The following is a 23,134-nucleotide window of genomic DNA, read 5'->3' as shown; positions in this document are numbered from 1 at the left end:
AAATCATTTTTCTTTCCTCAAAAAAGATGTTTTAGCAAGCAATTTTTTATTTTCACAAGGGTAACAGGAGAAATTGGGCCCCAATATTTGTTGCCCAGTTTGTTGTGAGTGTGCTGGTACCCCATATGTGGGGGTAAACCACTGTTTGGGCGCACGTCAGGGCTCGGAAGGGAAGTAGTGACATTTGAAATGCAGACTTTGATGGAATGATCTGCGGGCATCACGTTGCATTTGCAGAGCCCCTGATGTGCCTAAATAGTAGAAACACCCCACAAGTGACCCCATTTTGGAAACTAGACCCCTGAAGGAACTTATCTAGATGTGTGGTGAGCACTTTCAACCCCCATGTGCTTCACAGAAGTTAATAACGCAGAGCCGTGAAAATAAAAAATAATTGTTCTTTCCTCAAAAATTATGTTTTAGCAAGTAATTTTTTATTTTTGCAAGGGTAACAGGAGAAATTGGACCCCAACAGTTGTTGCCCAGTTTGTCCTGAGTACGCTGGTACCTCAAATGTGGGGGTACACCACTGTTTGGGCGCACGTTGGGGCTTAGAAGGGAGGGAGCACCATTTGACTTTTTGAACGCAAGATTGGCTGGAATCAATGGTGGCGCCATGTTGCGTTTGGAGACCCCTGATGTGCCTAAACAGTGGAAACCCCTCAATTCCAACTTCAACACTAACCCCAACACACCCCTAATCCTAATCCCAACTGTAGCCATAACCCTAATCACAACCCTAACCCCAACACACCCCTAACCACAACCCAAACCCCAACACACCCGTAACCCTAATTCCAACCCTAATCCTAACCCTAATCCCAACCCTAACCCTAATCCCAACCCTAACCACAACTGTAACCCCAACACACCCCTAACCCTATCCGTAACCCTAACCACAAGCCTAATCTTAACCCTATTTCCAACCCTAGCCCTAATTCCAACCCTAACTCTAATTCCAACCCTAACCCTAAGGCTATGTGCCCACGTTGCGGATTCGTGTGAGATTTTTCCGCACGATTTTTGAAAAATCTGCAGGTAAAAGGCACTGCGTTTTACCTGCTGATTTACAGCGGATTTCCAGTGTTTTTTTGTGCGGATTTCACCTGCGGATACCTATTGAGGAACAGGTGTAAAACGCTGCGGAATCCGCACAAAGAATTGACATGCTGCAGAAAATACAACGCAGCGTTTCTGCACGGAATTTTCCGCACCATGGGCACAGCGGATTTGGTTTTCCATAGGTGTACATGGTACTGTAAACCTGATGGAAAACTGCTACGGATTCGCAGCGGCCAATCCGCTGCGGATCCGCGGCCAAATCTGCACTGTGTGCACATGCCATAACCCTAACCCTACCCCTAACCCTACCCCTAGTTCTAGTTCTAACCGTAGTTCTAACCCTAACCCTAGTGGAAAAAATATATATATATATTTTCTTTATTTTATTATTGTCCCTACCTATGGGGGTGATAAAGGGGGGTTTATTTATTATTTTTTTATTTTGATCGCTGTGATAGAACCTACCACAGCGATCAAAATGTACTTTGCCGGCCGGCAGATTCGGCGGGCGCACTGCGCATGCTCCCGCCATTTTGGAAGATGGCGGCGCCCAGGGAGAAGACAGACCGACTTCGGGAGGCTCGGTAAGTATGAGGGGGTGGTGGGGGGGTGGATCGGAGCACAGGGGGGGGGATCGGAGGACCGGGGGAGCGGACAGGAGCACGGGGGAGCGGACAGGAGCACGGGGGAGCGGACAGGGGGACGGAGGGGGGTACCGGACAGAACGGAGGACTGGGGAGGAGATCGGGGGCGGTGGGGGGGGGGCAGAACATGATTTCCAGCCATGGCAGATGCTATTGCAGCATCGGCCATGGCTGGATTGCAATATTTCACCATTTTCATAGGTGAAATATTGCAAATTGCTCTGATTGGCTGTTGCACTTTCAACAGCCAATCAGAGCGATCGTAGCCACGTGGGGGCAAAGCCACCCCCCCTGGGCTGAAGTACAACTCCCCCTCTCCCTGCAGATCGGGTAAAATAGGAGTTAACCCTTTCACCCGATCTGCAGGGACGCGATCATTCCATGACGCCACATAGGCGTCATGGGTCGGATTGGCACCGACTTTCATGACGCCTACGTGGCGTCAAAGGTCGGGAAGGGGTTAAAGGCAAAGTTAAATTATTGTTCAAAAATTTTGCACTTAGTAGAATACCCGGTTGGGTAAGAAAAGTTATTCATAGTAAGTTATTTATAGCATGTTGCTTATAATATTTAACCATGTTTGTAACGTTCAAGTGTCCTCACCTCCCATAAAGGGAAGCTCTGTTAAAAAAGTTGATTTGTACTTGCATTTTCAAAATTGTATGTCTTTTTGCTAATATGTATTGTTGTTTTCTTCCCAGTCCCGGAGTACTGGATTTAACCGGGGGGGAGTGCAGCGCCCCAGAGTCCTGGTCGTTGCAGTACTGTTGCTCCGCCGCTAAGGGGGGCTATGGTACGTCTGATGGCACTGAAGGAGTTCATCTGACCAGGTATCACATACACCAATACATTTCACAGTCGGGCCTCCAGGGGGAGCTAAGGGTGCTATTCATTAGGCCACTCCTCACACTTTGGTAAAACTGGGGGTCAGGCAGGAAGTTAGAGAGAAAGCTGACTTGGTGGAACCAGGCAACACCTTGTGGCAGAGGGTGTTGTGGGGGAAGATTCGGTAGGGTCCCTGTCAGGGGTGGGATCCTGACAGAGGCCTGGCAACGAGAGAGAACGTTACGGGACCGTGCCTGCTCAGTATAGCGGCGGTGCCCCAAGAAAGGATAAGAAGCGAGATTTATTGTGCTGAGTGAGAAACGAGATCAAAGCAAGAAGGAGAAACACCAGTAGGAGTCGTGCTGTCAGACCGAGGCAACATCCTACTGAGGCGCAATTTGCCGGTGGCCGGAACGCCGAGGAAGTATAGAACTCCAGGCCATACTTCAAACCTACGGCAGGACAGTCAGTTACAGGCGGGCTGTCTCAACTATATCACCTACGAAGACATAGGGGGCACACTAGGAGAGGGGCGACTCTAGGGTCCCGGAAGAGCTCCGAGCCTACCCGTCATACGGGTGTGTCCTAACCAGAACATCAGGGAGGGACGGGGGAGAAGAACATCATCCGACCGAGTTGTGAGGGAACATGAGAAACAGACACAACAGTTGTGGGGACTATCCCGTAAGCACAGCAGGGGAGGACCACAACACATAGCGCTAGCAGGAAGGCACAGATTTCCACCTGCAAAGGGAACTCTGGAGGTGCCATCGGACCGGCCGGACTTGCGCAGCCTGGTTAACCGTATTCCGTATTGAGGACTTTGAGATCTTCAGTAAAGAGGTAAAGAGACTGCACCCCGGTGTCCTTGTGATTGATTGCGTCCTGCACGATAACACCCTCCTATACCTCTACCTGCATTGTACGCCCCTCAGCAGGGTCACGGGCCGGGTCTAGCCACCGTGACAACCCCAGAACAGAGACTAAGAGGCCCGGTACCGGGTACCCCTCGGCCCTGCGGCGGTGGGGGCGCTACAGTAATATCTATGTTGGTTCTCCTCCACTATTAGGGTGCGTCACCGAATTGTAATCAAGGTTACCTGGTTAGGGGCCCACTCAGAAGCTTCGCCCCTCCTGAACCAAAACCCTAGCTATGCCTCTGCACCTACCCCACGGACACAACCTTTTTTTCACTTTCCAACACGCCTATTCCCCTTTCCACCAGCAGCCACTCATTTTGGTGCTTAACTAATTGGCAACTCTGTATCTGTAGTTGTTGGCACAAAAAACGATGGATGAAAACCGAGCAGAGCTGAGTGGCCAAACTGTGGTACTAGGCCCAAAAGGATTTACTGGGTTAGATGCAGTAAAAATTTAGATACACAGGCGGTGTAGCTAGCTTCACAGGCGGGCTACTCCGCTGACGTGCAGACAATGCTACTAGGCCCAAAACAATTTCCTGGGTTAGATGCAGTAAAAATTTAGATACACAGGCGGTGTAGCTAGCTTCACAGGCGGGCTACTCAGATGACAACCAGACAATGCTACTAGCCCAAAAGAATTGGCTGAGCTAGATTACACCAAATGCTGTGACAAACACTTGCACAGCACTGGCACAGACCTGCCTGGCAAAAAGTGCTATGAACTGCTGTAACCCTGAAAAGGGCTGATATTACAACTAGTCCTGACTCCCTAAACCTACCTCTCAGAAAATTTGCTCGCAAAAAAAGACTCTTTGACTGTATAGGGCCCACAGCAGCAGCGGTGCCGTCTAACACTAAGCTGCAGCAGTGAGGAAATGGTGGCGACGGGGATAAATGGCTGGTTCTTATAGGGTAAGGACATGTGACATACACAGCCAATGACACATGCCCTTGCTTGTCTGCATCACATGCACACAACTGTGTGTGTGTGCACTGCTGATAGGCTGAGAGACTGCACCGCCCCCCTGTAAATTCGGGAAAGAAAAAAAAAAATGGAGATCATTTCACCACAGATCTATCCCCTGCCCCACCCCCCGCCCACTATACACTGAAACAGTCTATTAACAATGATAAACAGTTTTAATGTGCAAATCAAGTTAGGCTTTTGGTGAACGAACAGTTATCGAACAGAAACTTGAACAGCCGAATTTTAAGCAAATTGTTCGAGTTCGACGAACGACTCGAACATCGCCCAAAACAGCTCGAATTTGAAATTGGCGAACAGTTCAACTCGAACACCGCTCATCTCTAATCCTGAGTTACATACTGTATTATACTCCAGAGCTGCACTCACTATGCTGCTGGTACAGTCACTGTGTACATACAGTTGCTCTCAAAAGTTTTCGTACCCGGGCAGAATTTTTGCTTTCTTGGCCTTTTTCCAAAGAATATGAATTATAACACCAAAGCTTTTTATCCACCCATGGTTAGTGGTTGGGTGAAGCCAATTATTGTCAAACTACTGTGTTTTCTCTTTTTACATCATAATGACAACCCAAAATATCCAAATGTCCCTGATCAAAAGTTCACATACCCTGTAATCAGTGTGTGTGCATAAAAGCTGAGTGAGTTCCTGGGATCCAGACAGACTTGCATTTTTCATCCAGCCACTGATGTTTCTGGATTGTGAGTCATGGGGAAAACAAAAGAATTGTCAACGGATCTTTGGGAAAAGGTAGTTGAACTGTATAAAACAGGAAAGGGATACAAAAGATATCCAAGAAATTGATAATGCCAGTCAGCAGCGTTCAAACTGTAATTAACAAATGTAAAATCAGGGGCTCTGTAAAAATAAAACCACGGCCAGGTAGACCAACAAAAATGTCATCCACAACTGCCAGGAAAATTGTTCAGGAAAAACCCACAAATAACATCAGCTGAAATTCAGGACTCTCTGAAAACTAACGGTGTGGCTGTTTCAAGATGCACAATAAGGAGGCACTTCAAGAAAAAAAGGCTGCATGGTCGAGTCGCCAGAAGATAGCCATTACTGCACAAATGCCACAAAGTATCTCACCTACAATACCCAAAACAGCACAGAGACAAGCCTCAAAACTATCGGAACAATGTAATTTGGAGTGATGAGACTGAATTGAGTTTTTTGGCCACAACCATAAACGTTACATTTGGAGAGAGGTCAACAAGGCCTATGATGAAAGGAACACCATTCCTACTGTAAAGCACAGATGTGGATCGCTGATGTTTTGGGGATGTGTGAGCTACAAAGGTACAGGAAAATTGGTTAAAGGAAAGATGAATGCAGCACGTTATCAGCAAATACTGGAGGCAAATTTGCACTCATCACACCAGAAGCTGCGCATAGGAAATACTTGGACATTCCAGCATGACAACGATCCAAAACACAAGGCCAAGTCAACCTGTCATTGGTTACAGCAGAACAAAGTGAAGGTTCTGGAGTGGCCATCTCAGTCTCCTGACCTCAATATCATTGAGCCACTTTGGGGAGATCTCAAGCACGCAGTTCATGCTAGACAGCCCAGGAATTTAAAGACACTGGAGGCTTTTTGCCAAGAAGAGTGGGCAGCTTTACCATCTGAGAAAGTAAAGAACCTCATCCACAACTACCACAAAAGACTTCAAGCTGTCATTGATGTTAGAGGGGGCAATACACCTTATTAAATGGGGTATGCAAACTTTTCATCAGGGTCATTTGGATGTTTTGAGTTGTCATTATGATTTAAAAAGAGAAAACACAGTAGTTTGACAATAAATGGCTTCACCCAACCACTAACCATGAGTGGAGAAAAAGTTTTGGTGTTATCATTCATATTCTCTGAAAAAAGGCCAAGAAAGCAAAAATTCTGCCGGGGTATGTAAACTTTTGAGCACAACTGTTTATTACTATCTGATCCTGTACTGATCCTGAGTTACATCCTGTATTATACTCCAGAGCTGCACTCACTATTCTGCTTGTGCAGTCACTGTGTACATACATTACATTACTGATCCTGAGTTACACCCTGTATTATAATCCAGAGCCGCACTCACTATTCTGCTGGTGCAGTCACTGTGTACACACATAACATTACTGATCCTGTACTGATCCTGAGTTACACCCTATATTATACTCCAGAGCTGCACTCACTATTCTGTTGGTGCAGTCACTGTATACATACATTACATTACTGATCCTGAGATACATCCTGTATTATACTCCAGAGCTGCACTCACTATTCTGCTGGCGCAGTCACTGTGTACATACATTACATTACTGATCCTGAGTTATGACATATGCACCACTTCACTTACTCCACTTATGCTGCACTTACAGTCTTTAAAGTGCCCCTGTCAGCAGGATTGTGCACAGTAACCTACACACAGTGTCAGGTCGGCACCGTTATACTGATTACAATGATACCTGGTGATAAAATCCGTCATGTGGTTGCTGTGTAATCTTTATTTTCAGTTTTCAGTTAATGATATGCCCGTGCTCCGGGGCAGCCTGTGGGGGGGGGGGGGGGGCTTCATGTGGTGCGCTGATTAGGTATTCATAATACAGACTGCTGACAGTTCACTGATCCCTCACTGACCGCCCCCTAGTTTACATAATGAATATTATATATATATATATATATATATATATATATAAACCCTTCTGCAGGCCGGCGCCTGCGCTGCAGCATGATCGCATCTAAAATGTGCAGTTAATTATTATTTTTTTAAGGTATACATTGATTCATGAAAAAAATTTCAGCCTGAAATGGTGATCCTATATCTGCTACTGCGTTGGCAAGGCTATCTTTCTAGAGAAAAAAAAATCCAAAAGAACGAACAAGCAGAGTAAGGCACGGAGAGCAAGGAACACAATTGCAAACCGAGCAGACACTCCAGGGGTCATTCACACAGACTAGAATGACGGAAATCCTAGTCTGGAGTGAGTATAAATACCCCTTCAGATCGAAAAGGGAGGCCAGCAACATTAACCCTGAGAGAACAGTACATTAACCACATCCTAACCATGACAATCAGAGTGTGATTTGCTTAATGGACCCAATTTTCTCGGAAGAGAAGCTGTGTACTCGTGTGACCCTCGCCTACAACAGTTGTTTTGTTTCTGTGCAGTGACTGTGTAAAGACAACACTTCTATGGACACATCAAGTTCTACAGAGACATTGAGACACGTGAGTGTAGAATGGTGAATGCAGCTCTGAAGTATAATACTGGCTGTGAGACTGCAACAGGTGTTGTCATGTAAATTGTGCAAAACATGGCTTCCCTATAATCTGCTTATACTGTTCTCTCCCAGGTTGTATCTGCTGCTCTCTGAACACTTTTTCTGCATTCACACTGTCACATTTTGCTTTTAGTGTCTATTGCGGCCTCTTCATGTGATCTTGGTAAAATAGCCATTGCTGGAGGTAAATATGATCTGACCGATGGGGCGAATGTTGGCAGTACGGTGGAGTACAGCTGTCCTGGAGGAATGTATCCGCACCCGTCCCGATCACGGGATTGCCTCTACACTGGTCGGTGGTCGGATGAGAATGTGAAGGCACAATGTAGAGGTAACTGAGTATAGGCGTCTGCCGAAAACTAACAAGGAAACTGGATGCGGAATTCAGCACCAGCAATCCGAGACTGCACCCATGGATTTCTGCTTGGATTTGCATTAAATCTGCACGTTAATTTATTTTTTATAAAAAAAAAAAAAAAAGCAGGCATGTTTGGCTAAAAATCATGTTCACAACAGGGCTTTATTTACATTTTATGCATCATTTAGCATCTACAGCCTCTATGTACCACTGTACATAGCAGGCTGCAGTATGAGTCTACAGCAAATCTGTCAGTGAGCTGGTTCTGATGGCAAAGTTAATTGAGCTGAACATTGATTTGGTCATAAATCAGCTCATGTAGTTCACCAAAAGAGCGATAAGAGTTACAGGCCCTGCCGACAAGATGAACTAATCGACTCATTCACTGGTAACGCATTCTGCAGCCAGCTATGTACAGTGATGCATAGAGGATGGAGAAGACAAAAACGTGAATGAAACTCAGTTGGAAAAATTCTCTTTTGCACTAAAGAATGATCCACTGGTACCCATATACAGTATATTACTTGTATGTGCTATTTTCTGCTGTTACCCTTACAGACGTGCAGTGCCCCAGACCACTCATCTTTGAAAATGGAGATTTTTATCCATGGAAAGTGAAATACTTGGTGGGAGACGTCCTGCGCTTCGAGTGCTGGGGAGGATATCAAATTTTTGGACATGGAAACAGCACCTGTCAGGCAAATGGAAAATGGAGCGGAGAAAATGCAAAATGTGACAATCAAGGTACAAAAATAAAATGTAAAACATACAATAAATAAAAATAACACTGGACCTACATTGCTTATATTCTGACCCACCGAGACGGCGCCAATTCTACTACTGTTATATTTATTCTCTGTAGTAATATTATTGTATATCTTTATACTTCCCATTAACTCCAATAATAAAATTCTGGCTGCTTGCAGCCACCACTAGGGGGAACAAAATGCACATAGATGTATACAGCAAGTATCGATCACTCTGAGAGCTGTGAGAATGTGCAGGCAGTGGGCTCCCCCTAGTGGTGGCAATGGCTATAGACAAGTCTATAGAAAAAGAGCAAATTGGTAAAAAAAAAAAATGTAAAAAATAAACTTATATGTAAAAATTAATATTGGGTTGCTAGCTATAAAAATTTCAAAAGGTTAGCTTGTCAACAACCCCCTATGGGTCGCTGGAAACCAGAAACCCAATTAGAGAATTGGCACTAATTAGTGGACATTATATAGAATTTTAAAATTGTGATATATACTGTAACTCAGATGCAAATCCTCCCACAAAAAATACGGTTTTTTTTAATGTTGTTGAGGTTTTTATTGATACTATTTGGTGTATCAAATTAACTTTATTCTATAGCCATAGATTTACATGGCACAACTCAGAATAGATCCCATCAACCACCTCTTAACTGTCAGCAACGCGCGTCGGGGCCCCATTTTTGAGATAGATGTAGGTCCCATTGGTGGTCCGGCATCTGCTGTACATTTGTGGAATTGCAGCGCCCCAGAGTCCTGGTCGTTGCAGTACTGATGCTCCGCCGCTAAGGGGGGCTGTGGTACGTCTGATGGCACTGAAGGAGTTCACCTGACCAGGTATCACAGACACCAATACACTTCACAGTCTGGCCTCCAGGGGGAGCTAAGGGTTCTATGTATTAGGCCACTCCTCACAGTCTGGTAAAACTGGGGGTTGGATAGGAAGTTAAGGTACCGTCACACTAGGCGATATCGCCAGCGATCCGTGACGTTGCAGCGACCTGGATAGCGATATCGCTGTATTTGACACGCAGCAGCGATCTGGATCCCGCTGTGAAATTGCTGGTCGCTGCTAGAAGGTCTGCACTTTATTTGGTCGCTAGGTCGCCGTGTATCGCCGTGTTTGACAGCAAAAGCAAGGATACCAGCGATATTTTACACTGGTAACCAGGGTAAACATCGGGTTACTAAGCGCAGGGCCGCGCTTAGTAACCCGATGTTTACCCTGGTTACCAGCGTAAAAGTAAAAAAAACAAACAGTACATGCTCACCTGCGGGTCCCCCAGCGTCTGCTTCCTGACACTGACTGAGCCCGGCCCTAAAGTGAAAGTGAAAGCACAGCGGTGACGTCACCGCTGTGCTGTTAGGGCCGGAGCTCAGTCAGTGTCAGGAAGCAGAGGCTGGGGGACGCGCTGGTGAGTATGTGCTGTTTGTTTTTTTTACTTTTACGCTGGTAACCAGGGTAAACATCGGGTTACTAAGCGCGGCCCTGCGCTTAGCAACCCGATGCTTACCCTGGTTACCCGGGGACCTCGGCATCGTTGGTCGCTGGAGAGCGGTCTGTGTGACAGCTCTCCAGCGACCAAACAGCGACGCTGCAGCGATCGGCATCGCTGTCGCTATCGCTGCAGCGTCGCTTAATGTGACGGTACCTTTAGACAGAAAGCTGACTGGGGATCAAACAGGCAACATCCCGTGGCAGGGGGTGTTGCGGGGAGAGACTCAGGGGGGTCCCTGTCAGGGGTGGGATCCTGACAGAGGCCTAGCGAACAGAGAGAACGTTACGGGACCGCGCCTGCACGAGATAGCGGCGGTGCCCTAAGAAAGGACAAGAAGCGAGGTTTATTGTGCTGAGTGAGAAACGAGATCAACGCAACAAGGAGAATACCAGTAGGAGTCGTGCTGTAAGACGAGGCAACATCCTACTGAGGCGCGTAGCCGGTGGCCGGAACGCCGAGGAAGTACTAGGCTCCAAGCAATACTTCAAACCTACGGCAGGACAGTCAGTTATAGGCGGGCTGTCTCACCTAAATCACCTAAGAAGACATAGGGGGCAACATTTGGAGAAGGGCGACACTAGGGTCCAGGAAGAGCTCTGAGCCTACCCGTCATACGGGTGCGTCCTAGCCATAGCATCTGGGGGACGAAGAAGAACATCATAATCGAGTTGTGAGGGAACACGAGAAACAGACACAACAGTTGTGGGGACTATCCCGTAAGCACAGCAGGGGAGGACCGCAACACACAAGCGCTAGAAGGTAGGCACAGATTTCCACCTGCAAAGGGAACTCTGGAGGTGCCATCGGACCGGCCGGACTTACGCAGCCCGGTTAACCGTATTCCGGATTGAGGATCCTGAAGCCTTCAGTAAAGAGGTAAAGAGACTGCACCCTGGTGTCCTCGTTATTTACTGCAACCGGCACTTCACCACACCATAACATCATCACCATACCTCCACCTTCATTGTACGCCCCTCAGCAGGGTCACGGACCGGGTCTAGCCACCGTGACAATCCCAGAACAGAGACTCAGAGGCCCGGTACCGGGAACCCCTCGGCCCTGCGGCAGTGTGGGCGCTACAACTTGGCGTCACGAACAGGATCCCACTTAAGCTTGAAGAATCGGGTCATGTGTGCCTTGGAACTGTGATTTATTGTGCTTGGACTGTGACTTATTGCAAAGACTGTGGATTGCCACTTGCCGCCAGAAGTTCCCGCCAAAACCGCCGCCATTACAGCGCTAAGAGGAGCGCAGGAGAAGAAGAAGGGCGTGGAAGTGGGCATAAACAAGCTGAAGAGCGCGAAAGACAATGGCCGCCCAGTCTAAATATCTCGGCCCATTGAGGACGTGTCCGTCAGCAGCCGAGATCCGCCTCCTGATCCTCAATGGTGGGCAGAGACAAAGAAAACAGAACCGCCCACGAAGGAGAGAGCGGGAAAAGGACCAGGAAGGAGCGAGCCACATGGAGGACGCCATGGCCAGCCACCCGGAGCCGGAGCGTGGGGTAGGAGCAGAGGACTCCCCCAGCTACCCGGAGAGGCACCGCAGCCAGACCTCCACAGTTGACGCTGACCTCCTGCAGACCGGAGCGGACGAGCTGATCCACCAACTCCTGCAGACGCAGCTGAGCACTGAGGCCGGGTGGAAGAAGATCTTCATCGGGAGCCTCGCCAGATGCCTGTCGGCAGCCTCGTCTGGTCCGGAGCAAGAAAGAAGTTCCAGTGCTCTGAAGCCAGAAAGCAAGGCCCTGCCGGAAAGCGAGGTGCTGCAAACTGAGATGACAACGCCGCAGCGCAAGGCCCTGCAACTAGCGTTCCAGACCCCAGCGGAGACGGAGCAGATCGGCACCGGAGGGACGGCATCTGAAGCAGGTATGAAGAACGACCCTGCCTCGCCAGCAGAGGACTTGCGGATAGGCCCCGTCGCGGTACCCCCTCTCCCTGGGACCTATGGACTCCGGCGCCTTACACCCTGGGATCGGGCCAAGGGTATGGAGCACTTCTTAAAGGCCCCGATCTCGTCGATCACCTTGTCGAGCGAGGTCTATGCAGAGCTACGGCCGCCAGAGCGAGAGTAAACCTCGATGCCATGGATATGTAAATAGTTAACTGTTTGTTTCCTTGCTTTTTGCTGCTTTAAACCCGACAAGGGTTATTCTTAAAGGGATCCCTTTGTTTACCCGGGATCCCTATTGTTTTTTTTTTATTTTTGTTTTTGTTTTCCCTTTCTGCTCCTTTTAACCCCCAATTTGGAAAAGCACTGCTGAATCATGAACAATGCATGATTACAAACTTCTTGTAAATAGTTTGCACCTTCTTAACCCTTAGTGACAGAGCCAATTTGGTACTTAATGACCGAGCCAATTTTTACAATTCTGACCAGTGTCACTTTAAGAGGTTATAACTCTGGAACGCTTTATCGGATCCCGCTGATTCTGAGATTGTTTTTTCGTGACATGTTGTACTTCAAGTTAGTGGTAACATTTCTTCGATATTACTTGCGATTATTAATGAAAAAAATGGAAATATGGCGAAAATTTTTAAAATTTTGCAATTTTCAAACTTTGTATTTTTATGCCCTTAAATCAGAGAGATATGTCACAAAAAATAGTTAATAAATAACATTTCTCACATGTCTACTTTACATCAGCACAAATTTGGAAACAATTTTTTTTTTTGTTAGGGAGTTATAAGGGTTAAATTTGACCAGCAATTTCTCATTTTTACAACACCATGTTTTTTTTAGGGACCACATCACCTTTGAAGTGATTTTGAGGGGTCTATATGATAGAAAATAACCAAGTGTGACACCATTCTAAAAACTGCACCCCTCAAGCTGCTCAAAACCACATTCAAGAAGTTTATTAATCCTTTACGTACTTCACAGGAACTAAAACAATGTGGAAGAAAAAAATGAACATTTAACTTTTTTTTGCAAACATTTTACTTCAGAACCATTTTTTTTTATTTTCAAAAGTGTAAAAACAGAAATTTAACCACAAATTTTGTTGTGCAATTTTTCCTGAGTACGCCGATACCCCATATGTGGAGGTAAACCACTGTTTGGGCGCACCGCAGAGCTTGGAAGTGAAGGAGCACCGTTTGACTGTTTCAATGCAGAATTGGCTGGAATTGAGATCGAACGCCATGTCGCGTTTGGAGAGCCCCTAATGTGCCTAAACAGTGGAAACCCCCCACAAGTGACACCATTTTGGAAACTAGACCCCTTAAGGAACTTATCTAGATGTGTGGTGAGCACTTTGAACCCCCAAGTGCTTCACAGAAGTTTATAACGTAGAGCCGTGAAAATAAAAAATCGCATTTGTTTTCACAAAAATGATTTTTTCGCCCACAAATTCTTATTTTCACAAGGGTAACAGGAGAAATTAGACCACAAAAGTTGTTGTGCAATTTCTCCTGAGTACGTCGATACCCCATATGTGGGGGTAAACCACTGTTTGGGCGCACCGCAGAGCTTGGAAGAGAAGGAGTGTCGTTTTACTTTTTCAATGTAGAATTGGCTGGAATTGAGATCGGACGCCATGTCACGTTTGGAGAGCCGCTGATGTGCCTAAACAGTGGAGACCCCCCACATATGACACCATTTTGGAAACTAGACCCCTTAAGGAACTTATCTAGATGTGTGGTGAGCACTTTAAACCCCCAGGTGCTTCACAGAAGTTTATAACGTTGAGCCGTGAAAATAAAAAAATCACATTTTTTCTACAAAAATGATCTTTTTGCCTCCAAATTTTTATTTTACCAAGGGTAACAGGAGAAAATGGACCCCACAAGTTGTTGTACAATTTGTCTTGAGTACGCCGACACCCCATATGTGGGGGTAAACCACTGTTTGGGCGCATGGCTGAGCTCGGAAGCAAAGGAGCGCCATTTGACTTTTCAATGCAAAATTGACTTGAATTGAGATCGGACGCCATGTCGCGTTTGGAGAGCCCCTGATGTGCCTAAACAGTAGAAACCCCCCAAAAGTGACCCCATTTTGGAAACTAGACCCCCCATGGAACTTATCTAGATGTGTAGTGAGAACTTTGAATGCCCAAGTGCATCACAGAAGTTTATAATGCAGAGTCGTGAAAATAAAAAATATATATTTTTTAACAATAAAGATTTTTTAGCCCCCAAGTTTTTATTTTCACAAGGGTAACAAGAGAAATTGGACCCCAAAAGTTGTTGTCCAATTTGTCCTGAGTATGCTGGTACCCTATATGTGGGGGTAAACCACTGTTTGGGCGCACGGCAGAGCTCGGAAGGGAAGGAGTGCCATTTTGGAATGCAGACTTTGATAGAATTGTCTGCGGGCGTTATGTTGAGTTTGCAGACCCCTAAAGTACCTAAACAGTAGAAACCCCCAACAAGTGACCCCATTTTGGAAAATAGACCCCCCAAGGAACTTATCTAGATATGTGGTGAGAACTTTGAATGCCCAAGTGCTTCACAGAAGTTTATAATGCAGAGTAGTGAAAATAGAAAATATTTTTTTTTCCACAAAAAAGATTTTTAGCCTCCAAGTTTTTATTTTCACAAGGGTAACAGGAGAAATTGGACCCAAAAGTTGTTGTCCAATTTATCCCGAGTACGCTGATGCCCCATATGTGGGGGTAAACCACTGTTTGGGCGCACGGCAGAGCTCAGAAGGGAGGGAGCACCATTTGACTTTTTTAGCGCAAAATTGGCTGTCGTGTTTGGAGACCCCCTGATGTACCTAAACAGTGGAAACCCCCAAATTATAACTCCAACCCTAACTCCAACACACCCCTAACCCTAATCTCAACCCAATCCATAATCCTAATCACAACCCTAACGATAATCACAACCCTAACCCCAAAACAGCCCTAATCTCAACCCTAACCATAACCCTAATCAAAACCCTAAATCCAACACACCCCTAACCCTAATCCCAACCCTAACCCTAATCCAAACCCTAATCCCAAACGTAACCCTAATCCCAACCCTAATCCCAAACGTAACCCTAATCCCAACCCTAATCCAAACCCTAACCCTAATCCCAACTCTAACCCTAACTTTAGCCCCAACCCTAACCCTAACTTTAGCCCCAACCCTAACCATAACTTTAGCCCCCATCGTCACAAAAAAAGTTCAATGTAACCTTTTTTTTGTATGTCGCGTCCGCCATTTCCGCGCATGCGTGGCCGTAACTCTGCCCCCTCCTCCCCAGGACATAGACTGGGCAGCGGATGCGTTGAAAAACTGCATCCGCTGCCCACGTTGTGCACAATTTTCACAACGTGCGTCGGTACGTCGGGCCGACGCATTGCGACCGCCCCGTACCGACGCAAGTGTGAAAGAAGCCTAAGGCTACTTTCACACTAGCGTCGTACTCGGCCCATCGCAGTGTGTCGGGCCGACGTACCGATGCTAGCGTTGTAAGCGCCGCACAACGGGTGCAGCGGATGCTGTTTTTTCAACGCATCCGCTGCCCCATTGTGAGGTGCGGGGAGGCGGGGGCAGAGTTCCGGCCGCGCATGCGCGGTCGGAAATGGCAGACACGTCGCACAAAAAAGTTACATGTAGCTTTTTTTGTGCCGACGGTCCGCCAAAGCACGACGCATCCGTCGCACGACGGATGCGACGTGTGGAAATCCGTCGCAATGCGTCGCTAATGCAAGCCAATGGAGAAAAAACGCATCCTGCAAGCACTTTTGCAGGATGCGTTTTTTCTCCAACGACGCATTGCGACGGAAGCCAAAAAAACGCTAGTGTGAAAGTAGCCTAACCCTAACCCTAGCCCTAACCCTAAATTTAGCCCCAACCCTAACCCTAACCCTAGCCCTAACCCTAACCCTAAATTTAGCCCCAACCCTAACCCTAACCCTAAATTTAGCCCCAACCCTAACCCTAACCCTAACCCTAATTTTAGCCCCAACTCGTTTCTCCGGCCGTCCGGCAGATGGCAGCAGATGGCGGGCGCACTGCGCATGCGCCCGCCATGAGTAAAAAGCCGGCCGGCAGGAGAAGACAGAAGAGGACCCAGGGACACCGGGTGAGTATGTTAGGGTCCCCGAATCCCACCAATTTCTCTGTCCTCTGATGTGCGATCACATCAGAGGACAGAGAATTACAGATCGCTTTTTTTTTTTTTGCGGTCGCCGGTAAACTGTTAATTACCGGCAATCGCAAAACAGGGGTCGGTGCAAACCGACCCCGATCATGTTCTTTGGGGTCTCGGCTACCCCCGGCAGCCGAGACCCCAAAGATCTTCCGGGTGCCGGGCGGCGGGCGCACTGCACGTGCGCCCGCCATTTTTTCCCGGAAAAAAGATGGCGGCGCCCATCGGGAGCCACGAGGAGCACCGGGGGAGATAGGTGAGTATTGGGGGGCTATTGGAGGCCATCGGGGACCCTATTTCTCTGTCCTCCGATGTGCGATCACATCGGAGGACAGAGAAATTAAAAGGCAAATCGCGGTTTGTTTTTTTTTGTTGCGACCGCCGGTAAACGGTTAATTACCGGCGATCGCAACTCGGGGGTCGGTAAAAAACCCCCGAATCATGTTCTCTGGGGTCTCGGCTACCCTCGGCAACCGAGACCCCAGAGAAAATCCGACTCTGGGGGGCGCTATTCACTTTTTCCACAGCGCCGTTAATTAACGGCGCTGTGGTTTAAGTACCCTTAGCGGCCGCCGTTAAAAGGCGTATCGGCAGTCGTTAAGGGGTTAAAGGTGCTCTCTACTGGTTTTACAAAAGAAAGGACTCTTTGCAAAGAAACTGTTCCTGGAAACAGCACCGGAGTCCTTACTGCATACAGACTTGCAGCTTGAGAAGTTGCACTACCTCATAGATATAACAGTAGACTCGGCACACACCAAAGCGTAAATGTTGTGAAGAGGGGGGGTTTATTAGGTAAAGTACATACAGTACTGTATGTACTTTACCTAATAAACCCCCCCTCTTCACAACATTTACGCTTTGGTGTGTGCCGAGTCTACTGTTATATACATTACGGCTTGGGTCCCTACTTGAGCACCACCTCTTCCTAGTAGTGCCTACGTTTATACCTTAGCACTACCTCATAGAGACTTGGTCCCTTCTTAAAGGGGACGTTCATCGATAGCACTTAGAGAATGATGATGCTTTAAAAGAAGAAGTAATAATGCTGATATGTAAAAGTTATATGTAGTAAGCTAGTTAATTGTAAGAAATGTTTGGTAATGTTGTTAGAAACTGAGGACAAGAAATGAACCCGTAGGGGTTAGATAGTGAGTCCTCCAGAGAACCATAAGAGATGGTTGATTGGTTTAGTAAATGAGAGAAGAAAGGCAGTAGGCCTGGGCAGATAGACAGGCGGTCCTGCATGAGATAGTAGTCCTCCTAGGAGCCATACAGAGATGGCTCCGCGATCCTAAATTGTGAGATGGAAGATAAGTTCTATACTGTGTATAGCAGCAGAAAGGCAGTAGGCCCGGGCAGAAAGGGGCGGTCCTGTAACAGAACGAGAGGCAGTAGGCCTGGGCGAGTAGACAGGCGGTCCTGCAGATGTAAAGATGGAAAATGAAGAAAAGTTGATTAGCCTTATAGTGTTTTATAAGAAGGTCTTTAGTGGATTCAGCGTGTACGTCCTTAAAGGCAATGTTAAATTATTGTTAAAAATTTGCACTTAGTAGAATACCCGGTTGGGTAAAGAAAAAGTTATTTATAGTATGTTATTTAAAGTATTTAACCATGTTTGTAACGTTCAAGCGTCCTCACCTCCCATAAAGGGAAGCTCTGTTAAAAGTTTACTTGTTATTGCATTTCAAAAATTGTATGTCTTTTTGCTGACATGTATTGTTGTTTTCTTCCCAGTCCAGGAGTACTGGATTTAACCGGGGGGGGAGTGCAGCGCCCCAGAGTCCTGGTCGTTGCAGTACTGATGCTCCACCGCTAAGGGGGGCTGTGGTACGTCTGATGGCACTGAAGGAGTTCACCTGACCAGGTATCACAGACACCAATACACTTCACAGTCTGGCCTCCAGGGGGAGCTAAGGGTTCTATGTATTAGGCCACTCCTCACAGTCTGGTAAAACTGGGGGTTGGATAGGAAGTTAGACAGAAAGCTGACTGGGGATCAAACAGGCAACATCCCGTGGCAGGGGGTGTTGCGGGGAGAGACTCAGGGGGGTCCCTGTCAGGGGTGGGATCCTGACAGAGGCCTAGCGAACAGAGAGAACGTTATGGGACCGCGCCTGCACGAGATAGCGGCGGTGCCCTAAGAAAGGACAAGAAGCGAGGTTTATTGTGCTGAGTGAGAAACGAGATCAACGCAACAAGGAGAATACCAGTAGGAGTCGTGCTGTAAGACGAGGCAACATCCTACTGAGGCGCGTAGCCGGTGGCCGTAACACCGAGGAAGTACTAGGCTCCAAGCAATACTTCAAACCTACCCGTCATACGGGTGCGTCCTAGCCATAGCATCTGGGGGATGAAGAAGAACATCATAATCGAGTTGTGAGGGAACACGAGAAACAGACACAACAGTTGTGGGGACTATCCCGCAAGCACAGCAGGGGAGGTGTTGTGAACTCTATTTTTGGGCTCCCTCTGGTGGTCACAAGTGGTACTGTGTGAGTGCTATCTTTGGGCTCCCTCTGGTGGCTCTTTGTGTCTTTCTGCAGGTTTGTGGCTGGGATCAGCTGTCTCATTATCTGGTAGTTGGTTTCCTATTTAGCTCACCTGGACTTTCAGTTGTTGCCTGCTGTCAATGTATTCAGTGCTATTTTGAGCTCTCCTGCATTCCTTCGTTATCAGTCTCTTCAAGAGAAGCTAAGTTTCTGTTTGTTCATTTTTTTGTTCCTTGTCCAGCTTGCTAATATTTGATTTCCTTGCTTGCTGGTAGCTCTAGGGGGCTGAGTTTCTCCCCTCACACCGTTAGTTGGTGTGGGGGTTCTTGTATTCTCAGCGTGGATATTTTGCATAGGGTTTTCTACTGACCGCACAGTTCCCTATCTGTCTTCTGCTATCTAGTATTAGCGGGCCTCATTTGCTGAATCTGTTTTCATTTCTACGTTTGTATTTTCCCCTTACCTCACCGTTATTATTTGTTGGTGGCTTCCTATATCTTTGGGGTTATTTCTCTGAGGCAAGTGAGGTCTTACTTTCCCTCTAGGGGTAGCTAGTTTCTCAGGCTGCGTTGAGACGTCCAGGAATTTAGGCACGTTCACCGGCTACCTTTAGTGTGTTTGGTTAGGATCAGGTTTGCGGTCAGTCCAGTTACCACCTCCCTAGAGCTCGTTTCTATGTTCATTAACTTAGCTAGTCCGTTTTGTGATCCTCAGCCACTAAGGATCATAACAGTACAGCAGGCCGAAAAGTGTTTAATGCATCGCAGAAGTGGGATAAGAGAAGTCCTGAGTACAATTTTTTTTTTCTCTTCCTTTGCTGCAGTCTGTCCAGCTTCTCTCATCCCCTTAATCTCTGGGTGGTTTTGAGTTCAGCTGCAGACATGGATATTCAGAGTCTGACTTCTAGTGTGGATCATCTTGCTGCAAGGGTGCAAAGCATTCAGGATTTTGTTGTTCATAGTCCTATGTCAGAACCAAAAATACCTATTCCTGAGTTGATTTCTGGAGATAGATCTAGGTTTCTGAATTTTAAGAATAATTGTAAATTATTTCTATCTTTGAGACCTCGTTCCTCTGGTGATTCCGCTCAGCAAGTTAAAATTGTTATCTCCTTGTTACGTGGCGACCCTCAAGATTGGGCTTTCTCTCTCGTGCCAGGAGATCCTGCATTGCTGAATGTGGATGCGTTTTTTCTGGCACTTGGACTGCTTTATGAGGAACCTAATCTTGAGAACCAGGCAGAAAAGGCTTTGCTGGCTCTCTCTCAAGGTCAGGATGAAGCAGAGGTGTATTGCCAAAGATTTAGGAAATGGTCGGTGCTTACTCAATGGAATGAGTGTGCCCTGGCTGCAAATTTCAGAGAAGGTCTTTCTGAAGCCATTAAGAATGTTATGGTGGGGTTCCCCACGCCTACAAGTCTGAATGACTCAATGGCTTTGGCCATTCAGATTGATCGGCGTTTGCGGGAGCGCAAACCTGTGCACCATCTGGCAGTGTTTTCTGAACAGAGACCTGAGTCTATGCAATGTGACAGAATTCTGACCAGAATTGAGCGGCAAAGTCATAGACGTCAAAATGGGTTGTGCTTTTACTGTGGTGATTCTACTCATGTTATGTCAGCATGCTCTAAGCGCTTAAAAAAATCGCTAAACCTGTCACCATTGGTACTATACAGCCTAAATTCATTTTGTCTGTTACTTTAATTTGTTCTTTGTCATCCTACTCGGTTATGGCTTTTGTGGATTCAGGTGCTGCCCTGAATCTGATGGATTTGTCGTTTGCCAGGCGCTGTGGTTTTATCCTGGAGCCTTTGGAATTCCCTATTCCACTGAGGGGAATTGATGCTACACCATTGGCTGAGAATAAGCCTCAGTATTGGACTCAAGTGACCATGTGTATGACTCCTGTACATCAGGAGGTGATTCGCTTTCTTGTGCTGCATAATTTGCATGATGTTGTCGTTTTGGGTCTGCCATGGCTGCATGCCCATAATCCAGTTCTGGATTGGAAAGCTATGTCTGTGTCAAGTTGGGGTTGCCAGGGGATTCATGGCGATGCTCCTTTGGTGTCAATTGCTTCTTCCACTCCTTCTGAGGTCCCTGAGTTTTTGTCGGACTACCAGGATGTATTTGATGAGCCCAGATCCGGTGCCCTGCCTCCTCATAGGGATTGTGATTGTGCTATAAATTTGATTCCTGGTAGTAAGTTCCCTAAGGGACGACTTTTTAATTTGTCTGTACCAGAACATGCCGCAATGCGGAGTTATATAAAGGAGTCTTTGGAGAAGGGACATATTCGTCCATCCTCCTCCCCTCTTGGTGCAGGATTCTTTTTTGTGGCCAAGAAGGATGGTTCTCTGAGACCTTGTATAGATTATCGTCTTCTAAATAAAATCACGGTCAAATTTCAGTATCCTTTGCCATTATTGTCTGATCTGTTTGCTCGGATTAAGGGGTCCAGTTGGTTCACCAAGATAGATCTTCGTGGTGCGTATAACCTTGTGCGTATTAAGCAGGGGGATGAATGGAAAACAGCATTTAATACGCCCGAAGGCCATTTTGAGTACTTGGTGATGCCTTTTGGACTCTCTAATGCTCCTTCTGTGTTTCAGTACTTCATGCATGACATCTTCCGAGAATATCTGGATAAATTTATGATTGTGTATCTGGATGACATTTTGGTCTTTTCTGATGATTGGGAGTCCCATGTGAAGCAGGTCAGGATGGTATTTCAGGTCCTGCGTGCTAATGCCTTATTTGTAAAGGGCTCAAAATGTCTCTTCGGGGTACAGAAGGTTTCCTTTTTGGGTTTTATTTTTTCTCCTTCTACTATTGAGATGGACCCAGTCAAGGTCCAGGCTATTCATGACTGGACTCAGCCTACATCTGTTAAGAGTCTTCAGAAGTTCTTGGGTTTTGCTAATTTTTACCGTCGCTTCATCGCTAATTTTTCTGGCGTGGTTAAGCCCTTGACGGATTTGACCAAGAAGGGTTCTGATGTGACTAATTGGTCTCCTGCGGCCGTGGAAGCCTTTCGGGAGCTGAAGCGCCGGTTCTCTTCAGCTCCAGTCTTATGTCAGCCTGATATCTCTCTTCCTTTTCAGGTCGAGGTTGATGCTTCTGAGATTGGAGCAGGGGCTGTTTTGTCGCAGAAAAGCTCTGATTGCTCTGTGAGGAAGCCTTGTGCTTTCTTTTCACGAAAGTTTTCGCCTGCCGAGTGGAATTATGATTTTGGTAATCGGGAGTTGTTGGCTATGAAGTGGGCATTTGAGGAGTGGCGACATTGGCTCGAGGGAGCTAAGCATCGTGTGGTGGTCTTGACTGATCACAAAAATCTGATTTATCTCGAGTCTGCCAAGCAGCTGAATCCTAGACAGGCTCGTTGGTCGTTGTTTTTCTCCCGTTTCGATTTCGTGGTCTCGTACCTGCCTGGTTCGAAGAACGTGAAGGCTGATGCTCTTTCTAGGAGTTTTCTGCCTGACTCTCCGGGAGTTTCAGAGCCGGCTGGTATCCTCAGAGAGGGAGTGATTTTGTCTGCCATTTCCCCAGATTTGCGACGAGTGCTGCAGAAATTTCAGGCAGATAGACCTGACCGTTGCCCACCAGAGAGACTGTTTGTCCCAGATAGATGGACCAGCAGAGTTATTTCCGAGGTTCATTCTTCGGTGTTGGCAGGTCATCCTGGGATTTTTGGTACTAGAGATTTGGTGGCTAGGTCCTTCTGGTGGCCTTCCTTGTCGCGGGATGTGCATTCCTTTGTGCAGTCCTGTGGGATTTGTGCTCGGGCTAAGCCTTGCTGTTCTCGTGCCAGCGGTTTGCTTTTGCCTTTGCCTGTCCCGAAGAGGCCTTGGACGCACATTTGCATGGATTTTATTTCGGATCTTCCAGTATCTCAGAGAATGTCTGTCATCTGGGTGGTGTGTGATCGTTTTTCCAAAATGGTCCATTTGGTGCCCTTGCCTAAGTTGCCTTCCTCCTCCGATTTGGTTCCTTTATTTTTTCAGAATGTGGTTCGCTTGCACGGCATCCCTGAAAATATTGTGTCGGACAGAGGATCCCAGTTTGTGTCCAGATTTTGGCGGATCTTTTGTGCTAAGATGGGCATTGATTTGTCTTTTTCGTCGGCTTTCCATCCTCAGACGAATGGTCAAACCGAGCGAACTAATCAGACCTTGGAAACGTATTTAAGATGTTTTGTTTCTGCTGATCAGGATGATTGGGTGACTTTTTTGCCATT

The 23,134-nt window shown here is 46.9% G+C and overlaps 1 protein-coding gene across 1 annotated transcript in view; it reads left to right on the top strand.

The window, feature by feature from the left end:
• The window catches only part of LOC143806107 (complement factor B-like), a 144,615-nt gene that overhangs the window by 34,297 nt on the left and 87,184 nt on the right, over window positions 1–23,134 (top strand). Inside the window, exons 2-3 of the mRNA XM_077286064.1 lie at window positions 7,844–8,041; window positions 8,627–8,812. Of these exons, the coding sequence (XP_077142179.1) occupies window positions 7,844–8,041; window positions 8,627–8,812 (384 nt within the window). The remainder of the gene's footprint in view (window positions 1–7,843; window positions 8,042–8,626; window positions 8,813–23,134) is intronic.

This window comes from Ranitomeya variabilis, chromosome 2 (genome assembly GCF_051348905.1).
Source record: "Ranitomeya variabilis isolate aRanVar5 chromosome 2, aRanVar5.hap1, whole genome shotgun sequence".
NCBI classification, from domain to species: Eukaryota; Metazoa; Chordata; class Amphibia; order Anura; family Dendrobatidae; genus Ranitomeya; species Ranitomeya variabilis.
This window is presented reverse-complemented; position numbering and strand designations above follow the sequence as displayed.